The sequence below is a fragment of the Nyctereutes procyonoides genome, unplaced genomic scaffold (assembly GCF_905146905.1).
Source record: "Nyctereutes procyonoides isolate TBG_1078 unplaced genomic scaffold, NYPRO_anot_genome, whole genome shotgun sequence".
Lineage (NCBI taxonomy): Eukaryota > Metazoa > Chordata > Mammalia > Carnivora > Canidae > Nyctereutes > Nyctereutes procyonoides.
This window is the reverse complement of record NW_026575133.1, coordinates 20,901,582-20,924,484: the sequence shown is the minus strand read 5'-3', so window position 1 is coordinate 20,924,484 and position 22,903 is coordinate 20,901,582. Positions and strand designations below refer to the sequence as shown.

Here is a 22,903-nt window from a genome sequence, read left to right as displayed (position 1 = left end):
CTACTAAATAAAATTGATTAGAACTTTCAGGAGGAAAATGCTTTTAAATGTTCTCAACAGGGCTTGTGATGTTATTGCATGCAGAGTGATTTTCAGATGTTATTAAATCCCATTTTCTTTGTGGATAAATGAGGACCACATATTTGATGAGATATCTTTATTGGTAATATTTCTAGTTTTTTAATATATTTAATAGCTTCCTTTTCCAGCACAGCTGTGCATGTGGTACAGTACAAGATGAACTTGGGCCACCGGTGTATTGCAAGAAAGATATTTAATATTCTGCACAGTGCTGAGCCTTGTCGGCATATCCCCAAGTGCTTTTTAGAAAACCAGTATGAGTGGTGAAGGCTACCAGCTGATTTAGAAGTCCCATGAAACTGCTGGGTGTGACATTTTATACTCTTGACACTGAAGACAAGTATTTACAGCTTGTCTTCCAATTGTGTCATGATAGGCAAAGAAGTGTGATGGCTAAAACTATTATTTTACTTATTTTTATAATTTAAAATTAAATGCCATTCTTCTTTTTTTCTTTTAAGGAGAGGGAAAGGGCCCGAGTCATAACATTTTGAGTGGGGCATGGAAAGAGAACTTCTGTATCTCCCACTTTTATGGGTGTCTGGGTTGGTTCTGGCATGAGATTTAAGGAAATAATGCAGTGTTTAATAATAGAATGGTAAAATCGTTCATGCTGTTATGTAATATCTATTGATTTTTTTTTTTTTACAACAGGAATGGGTGATTTTTTTTTTTTTTTAATGCTCATGAAAAGTAATAACAATCAGAGTCCCTAGAGGTAGGTATGACTCAAACACATGCAGATTTTAGGACTTTTGTGCGAGTTTCTGCAGTGCACCTGTGTCCTGGCCTCTGGCACCCTTCCTGCCAATCTTGTCCCGTTTCTGACCACACAGCACCAATTGCTTGGGAATAGTTCCCACATGTGTGGTGGTTTTTGAACATGGACCTGTGCCCACTAAAAATTGAACAGAGGCCATATACAGTTTAAAAACAGCACTCCAGAGGTGAAAAAAAAAAAATCAGCATTAATCCACTAAGCCCCAAATGCTGTGTCTTCATTTTATCTTTTTGAAGCCTGGGAAAATGAGTGCTATCTCTGGAATGATTCTTGAAGGTCTCATTAAGACTTCCCCATTACCTCACTTTCAAAACAAAGCAGCTAACGTAGTTTGTCATGCCTAAGTTTTAAGTTTTATACATTTGTTAAAAGTTCTTTGCAGTTTTTTTTTTTTTTTTTCTGGGAGTGGGGGGATGGAAACTATCCTGTATTTAGAGTTTGTATTCAAATACTGACTTGCTTGATTCTTTTAAGCTTACCTGATGAGTCTTTAGTGTTCCCTACCATAAAACAAAATGGTGCAACACACACACAGTTTTAGCTTGGTTACGGTAAGAGTATAGTTTTAGAAAAAAATTATTCAGTAAACATTTATTGAATGCAAGGCAAATTGCCTTCAAGGAGCTTACCCTTTAGCAGTAGAAAACCTGCATTGCCTTCCTCCTTGGTTGTCACTGCCACCTGATTAAACACAGGGTCCCCTAACACATGGCCAGCCCTGCCTTCAACCTTATTAACATATGTGGTTCATCAAATAGGAAAGAACTTCTATTTTCATGCAGATGTTATTCATCAGCTTGGGTATTTTCCTTATTGGCTTTAATCTGACATTGGGATGTTATTTAGCCTTTGTGCCCCAGTTCCCTCATCTATGAAACATGGATGTTAAAGTAGATCATTGATTTGGTCTTATTTCTGAAATTTGGTGAGTTTTGATTCCTCTCACCTCCTTCCATCTATTGGTTATTGATTTATTTATTTTTCCTCAGATTTGCTTTGATTTGTTGTATACATGGAAGTCCTCTAGGCCTAAGTTTTTTTGTTTTTGGTACACTTCCTGCAAAGTGTACTCATTTACTTTGTGTAAAGCCTGAGATGTTACAGAACATTGCCCACGTACCATCCATCAGAAGCATTTCTCCCCCCATTGAGAATGGCTTTATTTTCCAGAATTGGGAATTAATAACAGGGTGTCTGACCTTGTTTCATTTCCAGGCTTTTTGAGTGCTAAATTTTGTATTGTTCATGGTTCTCTATTCCACAGAGTTGATTGCTGTCCTTTCTTATTTCTATTTCTAGTCCCTGTGTGTTCAGATTTCACCATTTGCTTCAAAAGCTTTTCTCAGTGTAGGGTCTTGGGGTAATGCTTTTTATTATAAAACATTTTATTTTTAAAAATTACTTTTTTTAATGCAACTAGATCATAATTGATTGAATTGCTTCAAATTAATGAAGAAGATATTTCTCTTGTGTGTTTTACTTTCTAAGATTGTACATATGGTATGTGCCAATTTTCTCTCCTGCCTGGAAAGACTGGTGAACCAGTCTTCCACCTGATGTATAGTAAACATGAGCTTCTTCTGGCATATCTTCTTGGTAACAGGAGAGAAAGTACTAATGTAAAATTAGATCAGAGTTCCTTTGTAGCTAAGAAAGTTTGTTACACTTGATTAGAGCTATATTTAAGTATAAATGTAACCTATTTGCAGGTTATGCTTCATTGTTAAAAAATGTGGAAATACTATAGAAACTCTCTTCGAGGCTTGATTTTGCAATTTTTTTTAAGCTATTTTCTCTGTAAAATGACCACTTGTAACACTGACCACTGGAGACTTTCTCATAGATAAAAAACACCACAGAACAAACCAAAATAAACTTTACTTCTTATACAGTAGCCCCCTCTTATCCACAGGGGATAAGTTCCAAGGCCCCCAGTGGGATCTAGCCGGAAACTGTGGCTGGCACCCAATCCTAGATATACTATGTTTTCCTTTACATGCACATACCTATGATAAAGTTTAATTTATAAATTTGGCACAGTAAGAGATTAATAATACAATAGAACAGTTGCATACTGTAATAAAAGTAATGCAAATAGGATCTCTTTCTTAAAATGTCTTACTGTCCTGTACTCACCCTTCTGGTGATGATGTGAGATGATAAAATGCCTCTGCATTGAGATGAAGTGAGGTGAATGACGTAGGCTTTGTGACATAGCATCAGGCTGCTAACTGACCTTCTGAGGCTGTGTCAGACAGATGATCGTCTGCTTCCAGAACGCAGTTGACTGCTGGTAACTGAAGCCGTGGAAAGCGAAACCGTGGATAAGGGGGACTACTGTAACATCATTTGACAACGGACGGTGCAATTCAGCGAACTGATGAAAAGCATAAGATTTGGCTCCAATTAGAATAATTTCTCTTTGGTATTGGTACAGTAGCAATGATAAATGAAGCAAATAGATTCTAACAGGAAGCATTTAAGGTTTCTTTTTCCTTCAAAAACTTTACAGGGTTCACTACTATTTGTCACTTCCTGTGTTTTACTCATTTTTCCTATTTTATTCAGGAGAAGGCTTTGGCCCGCTTTACATGAATCTAAATCACATCTTATGTCATTTTCACAGTTAGCACACTGTAATGCAACACGCTCCGGTATTAACAAAATTCTTCCAGTAGCTTTTACAGAAGAAATATTTTGGGGTTGGGGCTAAATATTTAATTATTAAAAATGTGATTATTTTATAGTGCTCAAGAGGAGTTTGTATTGATGAATTATTTCATAGTCTCTGCCTCAGTCCTTTGACATTAACAAGTGTTCTTAGGCCACTAGCAACACTTAAGTCAGATGGATGCATAATAGCTATCATGCTTCCATCGCTTTGATGGTTCATAGCTTAACCTAAAAAGCTATTTGTACGTAACAAGCCTGTATCCTCTCTGCAGTGTGTGTTACAACCCAGTTTTCTCCTTCTCTTTAAGGTGGTTTAGATTAGAATCCAAACAAGGAAAAAGAGCCAAAAACAGGGGTGAGATAAAGGTCAATATTCAATTCATGCGGAACAATATGACAGCAAGTATGTTTGACTTATCAATGAAAGACAAAACAAGATCTCCTTTTGCAAAATTAAAAGATAAGATGAAAGGTAGAAAAAATGATGGGACATTTTCTGATACGTCTTCTGCAATCATTCCAAGTTCTCACATACCCGATGCCAATACTGACTTTTCAAGTGGTGAAATACAGATGAAATCCAAACCAAAAAAGCCTTTCCTTCTGGGTCCTCAGCGACTCTCTTCAGCACATTCAATGTCTGACTTAACTGGGACCCACATATCTTCTGAGAAACTGAAGTCTGGCACCATTGGTCAAACACATCTTCTTGGTCGGCATGTAGATTCCTTTGGAGTGGTTCCGGAAAGTGGTAAGTGACACTTTCTCATTGTATCCTTAGTGATCCGAACTACCCTTTTAATTTTTAAAGTCTAGCTTATAAAGTTAGAAAATAAAAATTGCAATTTCTAGGTAGTTTTTAAGCTTAGCTCTTTATTGAGTGCCGAATATACTCAAAATTGGTAAGTTTATTGAAGGCAGAACTTGTCTGCGTTCAGCATTGTGTTTATATTATTAAATGATAACAAAAATGAGTCCCAGTTGCTTTTCATGGCCTGGAATCTTTTTTTTATTGGTGTTTCTTTGGTCCTGAAAGCCTGAAGCATAAATAAATATTCCATTTAATCAGAAAGTTCCTAGAAAAAAAATCTTGTATGTTCAGAAGTAGCAAAGTATATTTAATGCTAATGATGAAAAAAGTCTTTGAGAATTTATAGCACCATCTTGCCCACCAGAACCTCTAGTTTTGACATTATAGTTTATGTGATTGTTTTTTTCTGAGCTGAGTAAATTACTGATTGTCTAGCAATATGCTAATTATTATTAGCTTACCTACTTGAGACTGCTATACTTCACCATTTTAAGATTGTTTTCCTTGATTATTTTAAAGGTTAATATCTTTAAATAGCTAATTGCTCTCATTCTAAAAGCAGCAGTGTGCACACAGAATGTGTCAAGTAGTGTGATGTAATGTGTCACTGATTATGTACTAACTACAAAATTGTTTGCAGGAAGTCTCAAATCTCCACACAGAAGAACATTAAGCTTTGATACTTCTAAAATGAACCAACCTGACAGCAGTGTGGATGAAGGTGAATCGTCTTTCGGAAGACAAAATGACCCATTTACAAATGTGACTGCTTCATTACCCCAAAAATTTGCAACACTGCCAAGGAAGAAAAATCCATTTGAAGAAAGCAGTGAATCATGGGACAGCAGCATGAATTTATTTTCAAAATCAGTTGAAGTAAGAAAAGAAAATAAAAGAGAGAAAAGAGAGAAAGTTAGCTTGTTTGAAAGAGTGACTGGAAAAAAAGATAGCCGAAGATCTGATAAACTTAACAATGGGGGATCTGATAGCCCTTGTGACTTGAAATCACCTAACGCGTTTAGTGAAAATCGGCAGGACTATTTTGATTATGAGTCAACTAATCCGTTTACAACAAAATTCAGGGCTTCAAATATAATGCCATCTTCAAGGTAAGCCTCATGGGGGAAGTTGTGCTATTTTGAAAAAAACTACACTTGAAAGTATCAAATACCCTTTTAAATACTTGAATGTTTTAAATACCTTTTATTTGACTTGAACACAATTCTTATCTTATTTTTATAATTAATTATGGAGCCAGGCAATGCTACATAGATCTTTGGAATTGAACTTTTTATCTTAGAAGGATAAAAGATTCTTAATCCCTACCCTAGTCTATTTCTATGTGAGCCAGAAACTCACTGAAACTTAGGAAGAGAATGGCATAGCTTTTGATGAGAGTGGTTAAGAGTGAATCACCACTGGGTGTTAATTCAGGCCAGAAATTTAGGTGATACGTTGGGTTTCTAGATACTATTTTCCAGGGATTAGTTCACAGGCTCTCTGGGGAGGATTAGTGGGCCAATAGCAGCCTATGGGCTGTTCTTTAAGAAATACTGGCTTAAGTATTAATGGTTTTCATCGTCGGTGTTAACTAGCCTCATCCAATGGCTATTTAGAAGTCACTTCTATTTGTGAATGTTTATTGGAATTTTGTGACCCTTTGGGTACTATAAATATATCAAAGAGTAGCTGTATGATGATTTCTGGTCATAGGAATAATCACTATCATGATAAAGATTAGATTTTCAAAATCTGAGTTCTCAGTTTTGTATATAATGGTACTTCTTCCTTCGTCCAAGTGGGAACTCTATTCCTTTAAATGAGATTATGGATTTTGCAGAAGTGAACAGTGGAAAAGCTGATTAAAGAAAACTTAATCAAAGAATAAGATGAATGTATTGGAATCCTAAGCAGTTATAGGTTAGCATGGTAGAGTGTTTGCCATGGAATGTAGAAGTTTTTCCTCAAGGCTATAATGTATAAATACCAACCAGAGTGGGAATCCTGGCTCAGTAGCTCTGTGACCTCTATAAACCTCATCTTCTCCATCTTTGAAACAAGGAAAAGAATACCTACTTGGTAGGATTGGGTGATGATAAATTATAAATCAAGTACATTGTATAAAGCCAGGGCCCAAATAGGGAACCCGTGAATGGTGGCTGTTTACTGTATTTTATATACTGTCATGTAGTATTTTATTCAAAAACAGTGCTTTGTTTTGTCCCACTGCAAACAAAAAGTATAGTATTAACAAGCACCCTTTTAGATGGTACTTTCCTACCTGTCTTCTCATTTTCTAATGATGTGTTAAAGTATGCATTTAACATTTCCAAGGGAAACGTGGATCTTTTTCTTTTTTTTTTTTTTTTAGCAATAAATACTTACTGTGGCTTTAAAAAGTATTGTTCAGTTTTCTTTATCAGCTATACTCAAAAAGAATACATTCTTATCGTGTGGTATTAATATTTTACTGAAGAGTCCATAGTTTCATTATGGTATTCTCAAATATTTTATTTTGGTATTTCATATAGTGTATTACACATACTGTCTTAAGTCCTAAATTACAGTGGTAAATAGAAATATATTTGCTTTTTCTCCTTTTTGCTAAACTTTTTTTTGAAGAAGAAGATAATTAAAAACAACTGTCTGAGATAACGTAAGAGATTGCATAATTTAAATAATTTTAGAGTCAAAAGCAAGAAAAATGGGCAGTGGCAGGAAAATAATGTTTTTAAATTATGGCAGCATGTAGAAAAATAAGTATCCTCAAATCTTTAATTGCCCTATACTGGGGCTGTTTACATGGATTGCCACAGGTTTTAAAAGTGAGTGTGGCATTTTGCCAGATTTAGGCTGTGTTTGGGTGACATCAGTACAAATGCTGTTTCTATCGAAATGGGAGCTATTTCTTGGTAAATGGAAGATTTTTAAATTTTAAGCCTTTCTCTTCGTCGTGTTCTTCGGGAGGCCAGGTATGAGGACGACTACATCTGTAGGTTCCTGGAAAGTTACCTTTCCTCTGTGTGTCACAAACTACGTCTGTGGTAAATGCATTTGCAATTAAAGGGTCGCTCTTATTTAGAGTGTAAAATAGAAGGATCACCTATAAGTAGATCTAGGAAGAGAGTTCAGTTCAAAACCTCTGGAAAGCAGCTTTATCTTGAGTGGAGTTTGGGGGGATGCAGTGGAGGTCATTTTGTTTCTGTGTAGCCATATGCTCCTGTTTCTTGTCCTTACATCAGCCCCTGGGGATCATCGGAGACATTTTAGGTTTCTCCCATTCACATCTAAGCCAAATGCACTTTGGAAGCTCTAGACTCCTGTCACTAGGATGTGTGCCACAGATTGTTTTTTTTTTCCAGTACTGTTAAACAGATCTCTTCAGGGTCTCCCGGACTCTTGTCACTGATGGCTCTGAGAACGCTGGCCAGAGCAAAGGGTGGATGCCGTAGCCGTGGAACCGGATCGTGTTCTTTGTGAGTGAGCTGGCTCACCTGTGGTCTCAGGTGCAGGGGGACCGTGATGTTGCCCTGCAAGTGGATAGGGTGTGATTAAGCCCGGAGAATTTTCTTTATTCCAAAAAGTTGACAGCCCTAAGGAACACTTTCTTAGAAGGCAGAGTTTTTATTTCTTCGTTAAAAAAAAAAAAAAGTAAAATCCACCTGAGGAAATCACCTTGTAAACCACACGAAAAAAATACCACGTTCTGCTTCCGTTCTTGGAATAGGTCCTGTAATAGTCTTGCATAAAACCAATAGAGGAAACGAATTCAGCTTTTTGTTGGATCACCCGACAAAAAGAATGGGTTCTTTGAAACACTTTGGCTTGTACTTACTAACTCACAGTCTCCTCCTTACCTGCCCCTCTTCTCTGAAGCCTTGCCTGCTCTTGTTGAGAGAGCTGCTGGATCCCTTTGGGGCAGCCTTTTCTTACACGGAAGTCTTGCTTTGCATGGGCATCCCGTTGTTCAGTAATAGACCAGTCTCTGGTCTCCCTCCCACCATCACCAACATCTTGAGGGCCGTACCTCCATTTCATTCAGCTCTCTACCCTGAATCTCCAGCCCGATGCTTGGTACGTAGTAGGTGTTAGAGAAAACCATTTTTGAATCTGTGAACACAAGATAGCAGACCGATTTCCTAAAATGTGATTTTATTCCTTGAGGCTCCTCTTCTAGCCCGGCGTGGGCTGTGAAGATCTGGTATAGTGAAAACAGACCCACAAAGGCAAAATATGTGCATTATTTATGTACAACAAAGCATTATTCAAAATCTAAGTCAGTGTCAGGGGCTCCTGAAATGTAGTGTTCAGACCCTAAATAGCACATTTCTGGAGTTTCTTAAGAACTCTGTGTTAAATAGCTTATCAACTGTAATAGACAACCCCAGATCTCAGTGGCTTATCACAGTGAAAGCATGGCTGCTCGTTGCTGTCGCCACCTGATTCACAATGACAGGGAGGTGGGAAGGGGGTGTTTCGCTCCATTGGGTCATACAGCTCCACGCCATTATTCCGGAACCAGGCTCCTTCCTTCTCGCGGTGCCACCATTTACCCCACGGCCTCCAGGGCCACGCCATGGGGGAAGAGAGTGAGGAGGGGGGTCACATGTGGCATGGCTTTATGTGCCGGGCCTGGCCGTGGCGTGCATCACTTCTGCAGATGTTCCCTTGGCCAGAGTTCATCATGTCCCCGCCTCAGTGCAGCCAGTGAAGAAATCTGGTTCAGCAGTGGACCCAGAAGAAACGGAGTTGGGTGTGGTGAGTACACCGCACTGTGTTTTTGGTCTCTGCCAGTGCTAAGAAGTCTGGATACTGTCTCACGCTTGGCATGCTGCAGAACTCCTACTGCACATGCGCCGGCAAGTGTCGTTGGAATTCTTGCCATTTTCAGAAAATGTTTCATCAACTTATGATCAGTATCGAGTTGTTTGCGTTTTAAAATTGCAGCTAACCTTGCGTTTTAATTATAAATCACAGGTAGTTTGGTGTCATCCGTATCTACCAATGTGTTGTGTGGTTAACCCCACATTTTGTAAAGTAATGCTTGTTTGTTTGCGTCAGCAGTTACATAATTTTCCAAAAACAAAACAAAAAAAAACCTGAGTGCATGTTATACCATTTTTAAAAAACATTTTTATTCATTTATTTGAGAGAGAGAGCACGAGCAGGGGTTAAGGGCAGAGGGAGAGAGAGAAGCAGACTCCCCACTGAGCAGGGGGCCTGATGTGGGGCTGGATCCCAGAACTTCGGGATCATGACCTGAGCTGAAGGCAGATACTTAAATGACTGAGCCCCTCAGGTGCCCCTGTGATACCTTTTTTTTTTTTTTAATATTTTATTTATTTATTTATTCATGAGAGACACGGGGGGCGGGGAGGCAGAGACACAGGCAGAGGGAGAAGTAGGCTCCATGCAGGGAGCCCGACGTGGGACTCGATCCTGGGTCTCCAGGATCATGCCCTGGGCCGAAGCCTGCGCTAAACCTCTGAGCCACTGGGGCTTGCCCCCTGTTATGCCATTTTTAATCATTTGTTCACAGTAATTTCTTCTTTAACACTAGGCTAGTCTTCTAATGGAAAGTGGAAAGTGGAAATGTGTTCAGCAAACAAGGTGCCCTTTTTTAAAAACAGAAACACAGCCAGACCCTTAGCCAGATGGGGACAGGTGATGAAGTTGTGGTTTATTGAAGAGTTAGTGAAAGAGATATCTACACGTCCAGGTCTGGCCCATGAAGACATCCTATACAGTCATCTATATTGCCTCTTTTCCTCAGTACCTTAGGCCAGGGGTTGACAAGACTAGGGTCCCCGGTCTGGCTTGCTGCCTGTTTTTGTAAATAATGTGTCAGCGGAGCACACCCCTGCTCGTGCTCTCTCTCAAATAAATGAATAAAAATGTTTTTTAAAAAATGGTATAACATGCACTCAGGTTTTTTTTGTTTTTGGAAAATTATGTAACTGCTGATGCAAACAGCCATTACAGCCTAGGCTGTCTAACCAGCCTAGACACTGGTTTATGTCTACTTTAGTGCTACAGCAGTAGAGACTGCATGGGTTGACTGAAATATTTTGCTGAGTCTTGGGCTGGCTGAATAGAGATTCTTGAGAAGGGCCGAGCCAGAAGATGGGCAACCTGGGTCCCTGAATGCATGTGGAAGACCACCTAACCAAGCATAACCAATTAAACCTTACCTGAACGAGACACTCTGAGAGTATTAAGTGAACTGTGGTTTTTGCATTTATTTATCATAACATTTAGCGTTATTGTTACTTGGTATTTAGGGCCCTGGGGCCATGGTAACTTTTGTCTGTTTAAAAAGCCTAGTTTGAAAGCGTTAAGAACCCCTGATTTGTAACACCAAATCCAAACTCTTCCAACTTTCAATGTACTTACTGTATTTTGGGCTTTTCTTAGTTCTCCAACTTTTCTTTTACTATTCCTTATCTCTCAGTTCTAGGTAATTTAATTTCCTTACCTCTCTCTTTTCAGGCCCTTTAAGCCTTGCTGTGACCATCCTTTGGCTCAGTCCTGGAATGCTCTCTAAACTCCTCTGAGCGTGCTTAGCCTATCCTTGAGGCTAAATACTCTTTAATTCTTTCTTGATTAATAACATGGTGTTTCCCTTTGGATTTCTGCTGATATAGAACATAACTGCTCTAGGATATCTATTGTGTCTGGGTCTTAGTCTTCTTTAGTAAGCTATCTAAGCTTCTTAATAGCTATGCTGAATCTTCTTTTGTGGGTGCTCCACAGCACCTAGATCAGTGCATATCCTCAGTGTTGATCATCCGAGGCTCCTGAGGATTTTTTTTTCAACTACAATTTGTTCAGTCATATTGCAGACTGAATTAGAATCTTTAGTGCGAATGGGCCTTGAAATGAAAATCAGCATTTTTAGAACTTCCCACTGATTCTCAGGTCTAAAAATTACTGATCTAAATTATATCATGTATTTCATAAGAGTTCAGTAAAGTACTAATTGATGAATAGGAATCAGGAGTTCTGTTGGTAAATTCCTAGTTGAATAGATGACTTGGTCACACTAGCTTTGCTTCCAGAGCCCTAACTAAGGTGGAGGGCTTAGTTGGGAGGTCAGCCATACTAAAACAGGAATATGGAGAGGAGTAAGAGATTTGGCTGAATGGCTAAGAAACATCTAAATTATAGTAGGTATTGAAGTCCCAGCAGAAATGTCTGACTATTTAATATTTATGGCATCTGTGGATGAATTGTTTCTCAGAGTTCAGGTAAAACCCAGACATCAGTAGTGATGAACAACACTTACAAAATATGCTTGTGTTTATTTGCTACCTATCATAACTTGAAGGGAAACTTTGTGATGTATGTTCTTCTGAGGCTCCCTGAGAAAGTTTATTATTGAGGAAGTCCACCCAGTCAAGGGAATTCATTAACACAGGAGAAAGTTGGTTGTGTGTCTTATTCTGAAATGTAAAAAAAATAGAGTAAAAAATATAAGCATACTCCGTATGGAGAGCTGCTGTTTGATTTTAAAAAGGAAGCTCATTGGAGAGTAAGAACTTATGGAAGATATTTTTACCAGAAAATTTTGATTTGGGAATATTCATCAATTTGTGACTCATACAAAGAACATGCTTTCCCTTCGTTATTTTCTGCCTTCTTGTCGTTGTGAATACAATACAGCAAACTCTTAGTTCTGTGTTAACTTAATGGTATATCTTATGATATCATTCCTGCTATATTGCTTTTATTAGAGCATATATACATATATTTCCATTTACCGTACTTACTGAGGAAAAACCTGTTTGTTGCTTAGCTGGTGAAACAGTTTTTAGGACAGTACAGAAGTAGTGCCCAAGATCAAGAACTCCTATCTGTCACTAATATCTCATAATTTTGCATGACCGTGTGCCTTTTACTTTTGGGATCAGGTTAACCTACTTCCCTTTCTCCCTTTCTCCTTTCTTTTCTTTCCTTAACTCATCAATTCCTGTCTATGGTTGTATCATACCTTTCTCAGAAGCTACAAAAGAATTGGTTACCTAGAATGTATGTTTAAACGTGTGCCTAATTTTCACAAATCACAAAGCACCATAGGCTTATAAGCATGTAGTTGTTATTATGAAGTTATATAACATGTCCATGAAAAGAGACAGACTATTTACTATAGGCCTACATTTTGATTTTTAAAAGTTAAACAAATGTTCCAAAAGAAATGATCCTATTCATAGTTTTAAAACCTTCATTTTTGTAACGCTCAGTATGGACCTTTTCTCCCTCCCCCCCCCCCCCCGTGTGAGTTTATAGCTCAGTTTTTGGCATAATAAACCTTAACATGTGTAAGGTTTATTTTAATAGCAGTATTTATTTTTGTTCTTATTTGTCTAATAGTAAAGATAATTTTGCCTCTCATCCATGGCAGGCTATAAATCTTTACACAGCTGAAAATTTGTGGCCTCATTTAAAGACAGAAAACAAAAACTTTTGAGATGATTTTTAGACCCATTAATCCATTAGTATCCAGGGATTTGCAGAATGTATCCAATGAAACAGTGACTACGAACATGAAATATGCAATATGATTAGTTCCCTTAACACTAACTAGAACTTTTATGCTAAACTCCCCAGATACTACTTGAAACTTTTTTACCCTTTGTCATCCTAATACTCATTATAATAGCTCTCATTAATTGGTACATCTCCCAATGGGTTAATTTGCAGATACCATCCATGCCATCCTTTTGCTAACTCACTAATGCAAATTGATATTTATAGACTTCAAAATTGAAAACAAAAAAGGCTCTGTAACAAAAAAAGACAAAACTTTGCTAAGTTGTTGTTGTTATTTTGAGCTGAGAGATTGAGATATAGAGAGATTTTGTGAGAGAAGAAAACCAGCCAAAAAAATCCACAAAAACTACTGTAGTCTAATAAACTGATGTGAAAATTTCTCAATTTACAGCACTTGACAGGTGCTAAAAGAAAAGCATCTTTAATTTTAATGTGTTGTTAGGACCTCTTTAGAGAGACTGTACAAGTTATTAACAAGGTCCTCTGAGACAGGAGACGGGTAATTAACAAGACCTATGGAGATATAGTTTAGGTAATTAACGAGCTCTTAGGCACTGGACACTGGATAACGCGGCGAGTCCAATAGTTAAAGAGAACAGGTTGTTATGATATGATCAAATACAAGATAGAGTATGTAAGTCCTGAGGTTTCTGATAGGGAAGCATTAAGATAATATTCCAGTGACCCCAGTGCAAATCAATATGTAAATTTTAACTTTTAAGGTAGAATTTGAGAGGATTATTTCATTGTCAAACCAACAAGCTTGTTACATGTAGGTTAATAATTTGTGTTAATTGCCATTAATGAACATGTGTATTTTGAGAACAGTATGTTGGAAAGACATAAATTACATGATTCAAAATTATTGTAGACATTTGTTCTGTTTTCACTGGTGGCCTTTTGGCTAAAATTGCCTATTCCAAGTTGACCTTACTTTCTTTATCCCCTTTAAAGCTGTCAGAATCTAGGCCAGAGAGGAGGCTGTTCATCACCAGTGTAGTTTTTACATGATATGTGCCGCTTCACTCATGCTCTTATGATACTTTCTAGCTGAAGACCTGATTCTTGATTTCAGACATTTGGTATAGTTATTTCCTACATAAACTTGAAATTGTTGGGGGTATGAATTGAATTTTGGTTCAGAAAAACTCCCGCAATCAGCAGACCTTTATTATAAACATGTTATACTTGGAAGATTAAGAATAAAAAGAAAGCCCTTGCATGCCTCCTCATCCATTCCGTTGCCTTCTCCGTGTGACTACTTCCAGATGATTTTTTCTGAATTTTAGATCCGATAATCAAATGACACTTTGATTTGCATTATTTTTGGAATATTTACTCCTCCTCTTAGAGTTCATAGAAACAGGTATGTAAATATTAGGTCTCCATTCCGTGCTAAGGACTGGGCATTGTAGAGACATTGGGGAACCATGAAGATTTTTAAGTTACATTGTGATTTGATCAGATTAACTAACCCTGTAGCATGAGGGAGTCTGGTGGGGTTTGGAATGGGAAGGGGGAGGACTTGGGGCAGGAAAATGAGTCAGAAAGTTACTATGATTGTGAAGGTGAGAGTTGATGGAAGTCACCTGGGAGTGAGGATGGGAAAGAAGGGAACATCTTGGAGATGTGTTCCTTTTATATGTGGGGTCGGGATGGTGGGGGATTGGTAAAGGAGAAGAAACGAGGAGGATTTTTCCAACGATGGTCTTTAATTGGAGTCTTAAATTTGATGAAACAGAGAATTGGAAAGGCTGTACAGACGGTCCCCAACTTAGGATGTTTCAACTTAGGAATTTTCAACTTTATGATGGTAAATTGATATGCATTTGGTAGAAACCATACTTCAGAATTTTGAATTTTGACCTTTTCCCAGGCCTGGAATATGCCTTTGGATTCTCCCTCGTGAGGCTGGGCAGCAGCACCTGCAGCTTGCAGTCAGCCAGGCGATCACTAGGGCACACAACTTACAACCATTCTGCACCCATTCAGCCATCTTATTTTTCACTTTCAGTACAGTATGCAATAAATTACAGGAGAAACATCATAAAATAGGCTTTGTGTTAGGTGATTTTGCCCAACTGTAGGCTAATAGTAACTGTTCTGAGCACATTTAAGATAGGTTGGGCTAAGCAATGATGTCTGGTAGGTTAGGGGTATTAAATGCATTTTCATTTAGAGTATTTTCCATTTTCAGTGGGTTTATTGAGATGTAACCCCATTGTGAGTCAAGGAAGATCCATATTACAGCAATGTCAGGTGTGTTGTCTTTGAATCAAAGTTGGCATTTCAGTCTTGATGGAGACTTCTGAGTTTGTTTGTTTTAATGAGGTGCTATCTGTTCATTTTAGACCTTTTTTTAGAGATAGAGATTATGTGTTTTGAGTTGTTGAAGACAAGCAAGTTAATATCAGCACACTAACTACAGTTCTTGAGAGTTTATTTCTGAATACTGAACCACACTTGGCTTCTTTGAACACAACAGTGCAAATTTCTGTGATTGCTTATGGGTTTAATGCATTTAAAGTGTGTTCACCTTAGAATTATAATTACTACATGTATTTCTCTCCAGCAGTTTTGGCTTTACCAAATCTTGTCCCCGTTGGACCCCTTTTGTTAGTTTCTCACAGGAGAATAACTTCTGTTTCTTTCATATTTAGCCCTACTTCTGTGAACACTACTTTTTGTTTAGAACACTTCCTTTTGGGCCGCTATGACTCCCATCACCTGTGGTTACTTTTTGCCATAGCAATAAAGCTTTAACTTTAGAAATACAGGTACTGTTTCTATATTTTAATAGATGGTAGTAGTGGTACCTGTGGCGGAGATGTTCTAAGTAGCTGCTGGCAATAGAAAGTAAAGCAGCTAATTTGATTATGAAATGATTTTCCTTTTACACATTTAGCTAGTTTCTAAGAATATTGGGATCCAGACATTTGACATTTGTCTCCTTCAACTTATATTTTTAAGGATAAATTAGTGCTCTTTGATTTGAGGTGTTGAATATAATATTGATACATAACGTAATTGTAATATAAATATTAAAATGTAATATATAAACGTATATTGAATACATATGTATCACACATAGGTAAAAATTAATGTATTTTATGTATTTTAACCTTAGAAATTATAAGTTGGGGAGTGAATGTACAGTTATTTAAGTAAATAGCAAGAAAGCTTATTTTAAAAAATTGCAAGATGCATTTTGAAGGAATATTTTATAAATAACGACTATGTACTCTTGTATCTTCACTCACTATTTGGTAAGCTCTTTACTCACTACTTGGTAATTCTGTCATTTCTTTTTTAGTTGGAGTCTTGGAGCTAGGTATACTCTATGCCTGGTAGGTTCCTGAGGAAGTATGTTTGCTCCTTTAGGCTACCAGGGAGCCAATTAGTGAGTGCCCTGCAGCGGCTCTGCCTTAAGTATAATGACCTCTTTGTTATGGATCCTGGAATGGGAATGGGGGTGTTCAGGTTAATCACATATTTTGTTGACTAGAGATATACAATATATTTTGTTTCATGCAGTTTTTTTTCATTTTCAAAGAAATCAAATGCCCCAAATAAGTTAAAAATGGAAATCATACTGAACATAATTATAATATTTGTTTCAGAATATATATTTGATTACCTTCTTCCACTCAAAGATGTTACAATATAACGTGAGAATGTAGATATAGTAATAGTAGAATATTCTAAAGGAAATACAGGATAGGTATGAAGAATTCAAATTTAGGATTCAGGTCTGGAATTGAGTCTTGAATAGCTAGATGTATGACCTTATTTAACCTTTCTAAGCCTCATTTTTTTCAACTGAGAATGGGATAACAACCTTGGCAACCTTGGTATTACAGAAGAAATTAAATAGTGTTGTGCATAGAGTGCTGAGGGTGGTTTGCCACAGGGTGAACCTGGAAATGGTAGCTCTCATTATGATCTTATTGGACAGCACCTACAGAACATGCAATAATTGCTTTAAATAAGGTAAATGAAATTATTTCCAAGTAATAATGTATTCTCAAATCTTAAAATAGAATTTAGAAGCTCATGTTTCTTGCTGACCAGTAGAGGATGTGTACATTTGGCAGAAAGCAATAAACTTGATAGTTTTTCTATTTTCTTTCAAGATGTATGTTCAGTAATAATCTTTGATAAAATAAACTAAACCACATTGAGTTTAAGTAAAATATTCCCTGTATTAAGTAGAAAATATGTTTTATTGCTTTACAAGGGAAAGGTATTATAATCAATATTGCTATTAAATCCTGTGTTCAGAAATTCTTGCATAGCACTGGTAAGGACAGTGCAGGGTAGACAGCTAAGCTTTGGCTTTACCTTAAATCATGGTGAATATTTTCTAAACTCATGTAGCTGAGCTTAGATTAAATTTTTAAAGAAGGCAGTTCAAACTGTTATTATAAGAAGGATAAATGCTGCTTATGGAAAACCCTTGAGAACATTCCAGAGTCCTCTTTGGAAAAAGGGTCTGTCCCTGCCTTAGGAAATTCACACAGACCCTAGTGTATCCCTTCTAAGCAAGATGTGAAGATGGGCTCTTTCATTTCTTTGTTAAGGGAGAGTGTCTTCTTTTCTCTCTGATTTTCACCAAGAATGTAAGATTCTGCTAGAGGAGTCTCTGAACTCAAGGTTCTCTAATATGCCTGAAATAATAGTAATTGCATCTTTAATGTTCTGTCGTTCCAGTTTTAAAAAATATTCCTCACTTAAGAGAAGATATAACCAAAATTTAAATGTAAGATATTTTTGTACTGCCATCAGTTTATTTTATGGAATAATAAGGACAGGTAGGGTCTTATAATGTCACTTTTTTTGTGCCTTTTGTCTTTCGACTGTGAGGAGACAGTATGTATATTAGGGCGACATGCTAAAAAAATGTTCGTTTTAGAACTTGATAATAGGGGATGGACATTACTCTCCTGTCTTGTGTAAGAATTCTGTTAATATTGTGAAACAAAGATGCATCAGGCAACATCTCTTTCGATCAAAGGCAGGTAGATACAAAATATGTAACTGATTGCCCTAATGGGTGACTAACTGGTCAGAGAACTAAAAATGCCAGGTGATTAAATAGGTAAGGTCAGACAGTCTAGGTGTCATAGAAAAGGTACAATTGGCCCAATCTCAAAGGATGGACCTATGGAGAGAGGAAAGGGCTTTTATGAATGGAGATTAAAATGAGACCAGGCAGTGCATTAAAAATGAGTGTTTTAAGTGGCTATCAGGGACCCAGCCTACCTGAAATTGTTAGGGTCGGAGGTAGTAGTGGAGAATGGGACCTTGTTAATGGGAACTTAGCATGCCAGAATGAAGCATTTGCACCTAATTCTATAATAAGCATAAAGATATTTGGGCCTATGAGTGATGCGACGGAAAACCAATTTTGGGGACACCCAGAGAACAGTGACCTGGCTAATGCATATATAATATGAGCCTGAATAGGAAGAAACACTCACAGAATGAGTGAGAAAGATGCCAGTGAGAGCTTCTTTCTAAGTGTGAGTGTTAGATTCAGAATAAAAACTGTGTGCAGTGAAAAGTGATTTTATTTATATAGCTTGTAGGAACAGGACAATGGGGAGGTTACTGTGGCAGCAGAAATTTGCAAATATTACAAGGTACACTGTAAAAAAAAAATCAGTGGATGCCTGTGTTTAAAATGTTAGTTAGTTTTTTTTTTTTTAAACAAAGAACCATTCAGAAAAAGCTGGCTGAGGGATGCAGTATAATGTGCAATTTCCAATAAAATCACTATATTCATCTACTTTTGGAGGGGCTAGGGAGTGTATTTTTATGTAAAACAATATATTATTTTCCAGCAAAATTTTATAATTTTGTAGCTCTGTGAAACCAGCTCTTGATCACCAAGAAAAGATTTGAAGGCTAGGCATCTCAGCTGACGGTATAGAGTGGCTAGAAATCTCCCAGTCATCCTAGTAGCTCTGCTTCCAAAGAGTATGCACGTATGCACAGGAGTCTGGGGTTTGTGTCACCTAATGGAGGGGCCTCCATAAATCTGACTGCCTATGAAGTCTCTCCTTGAAGGCTCAGCAGGGGAAGTGGATGCTTTCTGGCCTGGGGCCTCCTTGCAAGCTGCTCTTGAACATCCACAGCCTTCCCGGTGACCAAAGGGCACTAGTGGCTTCCTTTCCAGAACTTGACTTTGTCCCAGGTACAGAGCCAGCTTGGGGTGTTCTTGGCCCAGGGTGTTCTGGGCTCCCTGACCTCCTTTGCTAGGCCAGAGGGACCGAGGCCCAACCTGCCTGGCTTGCCCCTCATGGAGAAGTTCCCTGTGCCCAGATAATCCTCAGCCTCAGCCTCTCCCAGGAAAAGGCTAATCACACAAGCCATATGTTTGGAAATTTGGGAATGTATTTAAAATAATTTTCATTTCTTCACCAGGAGAAAATGGCAAGTTAAACTGTAGTGAATATGAGATTCTTGAAATACTCCTTAATTTCATAGATCTCTTTAAATCCTCAAGTTTTAGGACTTTTTCGATGACATATTCATTACTATTCATGATTGAAAAGCAGCTTGCTCTGAATTTGCTGTCCATGATCTCTGGTGTCATTGACCACAGTTTTTAATTGTCTTGCCTATGAGATCTCATGAAAGACATCCTGTGAGAATATTAATGAGTAAATTACAGTTAATCCCCATAGACATTTATGCATTAGGTTTTGTTTTGCCATTCAGGTATTCAGTGAGTGTGCCCAGTCCCAGGAGAGATAATGCAGTATTTTAATCTATAATATCATTAATTTGATTTGGTGCTGATTTTTTTTCTTTTCCTAAAAAGAAGGAAAAAGCAATATTGAGTTGTACCTTGTCTCTTAAGCCCTTTTGCACATGTAATAAAACTGAAATATGCTACAGGTTGTGTTAGTGGAATCTCTTTTTGGACACTTTATTGTTTAGAGCTTTTATAAAGAATATCATTAAAGAACATTTCTTTAAACTCCTTTAACATAGAGCTTTTGTGGAATACATGTTTTCAGGATTTACCAGAAAAATCTCAAATTAATCTGTATTGTGGTCAAACACCTAAACTAGTAGACCTGGTTGGTAAACTAGATAAACTGGCTATTTGAATTGATTTTATTGCGGGTCACCAATTTCAATTCATAGTAGCAGTTTTAAGTATCAGAATAATTCTTTCTGTCTTAAAAAGAACTGAAAAATATTCCATTAATATACCATCAGGTCTAGATATAATTAATCTTTGTTACTCAGAAAAATGATTTCTTCTGCTCTTTGAGGACTTGATATCTTCTTGTTAAAACTTATGTTGACCTACCATCGTTTTATTCAGTCAACTACTAGCTCAGTTCTTAGAAATTTTCATTAAGCACTGACTATTGATCTATTCGATATAGATTTGTTAAGCATCTGCCATGCTCTAGATACTGGGTCAGATGCCAGGATTGAAAAGATTAATGAAATATCATTCTTTTATTCAAGTAATTTATAGCAGAAGGGGCAGGGAATCCAGGAATTAAGATAGATGCACAAAAGGCAAATTTTAAAAAAAAATGGTTTGTTTTGTTTTTTGTTTTTGTTTTTGTTTTACAGCAGTTTAGGTTACAGCAAAATTGAGCAAAAGAAAAAAAGTTCCAGTATGTGTCCTACCCCCACACATGGATAGCCTCTGCCACTAGAATGGTACATTTATTACAATTGATGGACTTAGGATGACACATCATAATTATGCAAAGTCCCTAGTTTATATTAGGGTTGACTCTTGGTGTTGTATATTCTGTGGGTTTGGTGGACAGATGTTTAGTGACGTGTATCTACCTTTACACAATCATATAAAATATTTCAGTTCCCTAAACGTCCCTTGTGCTCTGACTGTTGACCGCTACCTTCCCCCAAACCCTGAAAACCACTTATCTTTTTACTATTTCCATAGTTTCTGCCTTTTCCAGAATGTCCTATAGTTAAAAACTTAAAGTTAGTAGCCCTCCTTTTCAGATTGGCTTCTTTCACTTAGTAATGTGTACCTAAAGTTCCTCCATGTTTTTTCATGGCTTGATAACTCATTTCTTCTTTAGCACTGAGTAGTAGTCCATTGTTTGTATGTACTATAGGTTATTTATCCATTCACCTACTGAAGAGCATTTTGGTCACTTCCAGGCTTTGGCAATTATGAATAAAGCTTCTGTGTGCAGGTTTTTGTGTGGACATAATTTTCAACACTTTTGGGTAAATACCACGGTGTGTAATTGTAATTGTGCATGGATTGAATTGTAAGAGTATGTTTAGTGGGTTGGCTGGGTAGTACAGTTGGTTAAGCACCTGGCCTTTGGTTTTGGCTCAGGTCATGATCTCAGGGTCATGAGATTACAGCATGGAGTCTGCATAAGATTCTCTCCCTCTGTCCTTCCCTCTTTGAGCTCTCTCTGTCTCTCTCTCTCTCTCTCTCACTCTCAAATCTTAAAAAAGAAAAAAAAAAACCCGAATATATTTAGTTTTGTAAGAAACCACAAACTTCCAAAGTGACTATACCATTTTCCACTTCCACCAGCAATAAATGAGAGTTCTTGGTGCTTCAAATCTTCATTGGCATTTGGTGTTGTCAGTGATCTGGATTTTGGCCATTCTAATATCTCGTTGTTATTTTAATTTACACTTCCCCAATGTATGATGTTATGGTCATATATTTATTGTCATCTGTCACTTCTTTTGTGAAGTTGTCTCTTGAGATTTGGGGCCTATTTTTCCATGGGGTCGCTTGTTTTCTTATTGTTGAGTTTTAAGAGTTCTTTGTATATTTTGGATAATAATCCTTTATCAGATGTCTTTGCAAATATTGTCTCCCGGCCTGTGGCTTATCTTTTCATTCTCTTAATGCCTTTCACAGAGCAGAAACTTTTAATGAAGTTCAGCTTATTTGTTCTTTCATGGATCATGCCCTTGGTTTTGTACCTAAAAAGGTATTTACCATACCCAAGGTCCTCTGGATTTCCTCCTATGTTATCTTCTAGGAGTTTCACAGTTTTATGTCTTACATTTAGGCCTGTGACCAATCTTGAGTTAACTTTTATAAAGGATATAAGGTCCTATGTGTAGGTTTACTTACCTTATATTTGAATAGCACTTTGTCATAAACATTTCAAATTCATTTCTTTTAACCTTCTTTCAATCCTAATTTTTTGAAGTAGGTGGCATCTCTTATTTCTTTATTAAAAATATGAAATTTAGAGCAAGTTGGTTGTACCTGGGTACTAGGTGATGGGCGGTAAGTTTGGAAAGATCATTTGAGCCCAATCCAATAGGTTCTGAAAGCCAGGCTAAGAAATTTGTTGTTCAGGAGGAAGTTGAAGGCCACAAGTGTTATGACAGGTGAGTAACAAGGTTAGATTTGAGCTTTAGTGTGTCCTACCCAGCCATGTTGCTTAGGCTGTATTGGACAAAGAAGGACTGGCCGAGACTGGTAAGAGGCTGTTCGCAATAGCCTGAGCTGGAGGGATATGGTCTTGTGATCAGAAAGGTAGCAGTGACCTTGAATAGCAAGGAAAAAAAAAGAGATTCATGTTCAGAAGCTGAATGGGGAGAATCTGGCAGCTTACTTATGAGGCAGTAGCTTTCAAGCCGAAGGCTGGAGTCCAGGGCATTCCTGAGGTTTCATCTTGGGTGACCAGGAGACTTGGTTATGCCAGAAATTGGAAAATCAGACAGAACTGATACAAAAGCCAAGATGATGATTGGTTTGGGACATGTTAACCTTGAGGTACAGGTAAGATATCCAATCCAGGACTTTAAACAGACATTTGTAAAGGTGGTATTCAAAGGATAATACAGCTGTAGTGGAAGATAAAAGACTGAGCAGTCACACCAGCAGTCACACTGTATTGTGGTGGCAGGGGCACTGGAGGGAGAATGTGAAATCACCAGGGTAGAGTACAAAGAGGTCTGAAAGCAGAACCTTAAGAAATATCCAGTGTCTCTCTCATAGGAGTGAGAAGAGGAAGATGACA

At 37.5% G+C, this 22,903-nt stretch overlaps 1 protein-coding gene across 1 annotated transcript in view; it reads left to right on the top strand.

Moving 5' to 3' along the window:
- RAB11FIP2 (RAB11 family interacting protein 2) overlaps positions 1-22,903 on the top strand; it is a 42,017-nt gene that overhangs the window by 2,407 nt on the left and 16,707 nt on the right. The window contains exons 2-3 of the mRNA XM_055299943.1: positions 3,844-4,286; positions 4,987-5,455. Coding sequence (XP_055155918.1) covers positions 3,844-4,286; positions 4,987-5,455 — 912 coding nt within the window. The remainder of the gene's footprint in view (positions 1-3,843; positions 4,287-4,986; positions 5,456-22,903) is intronic.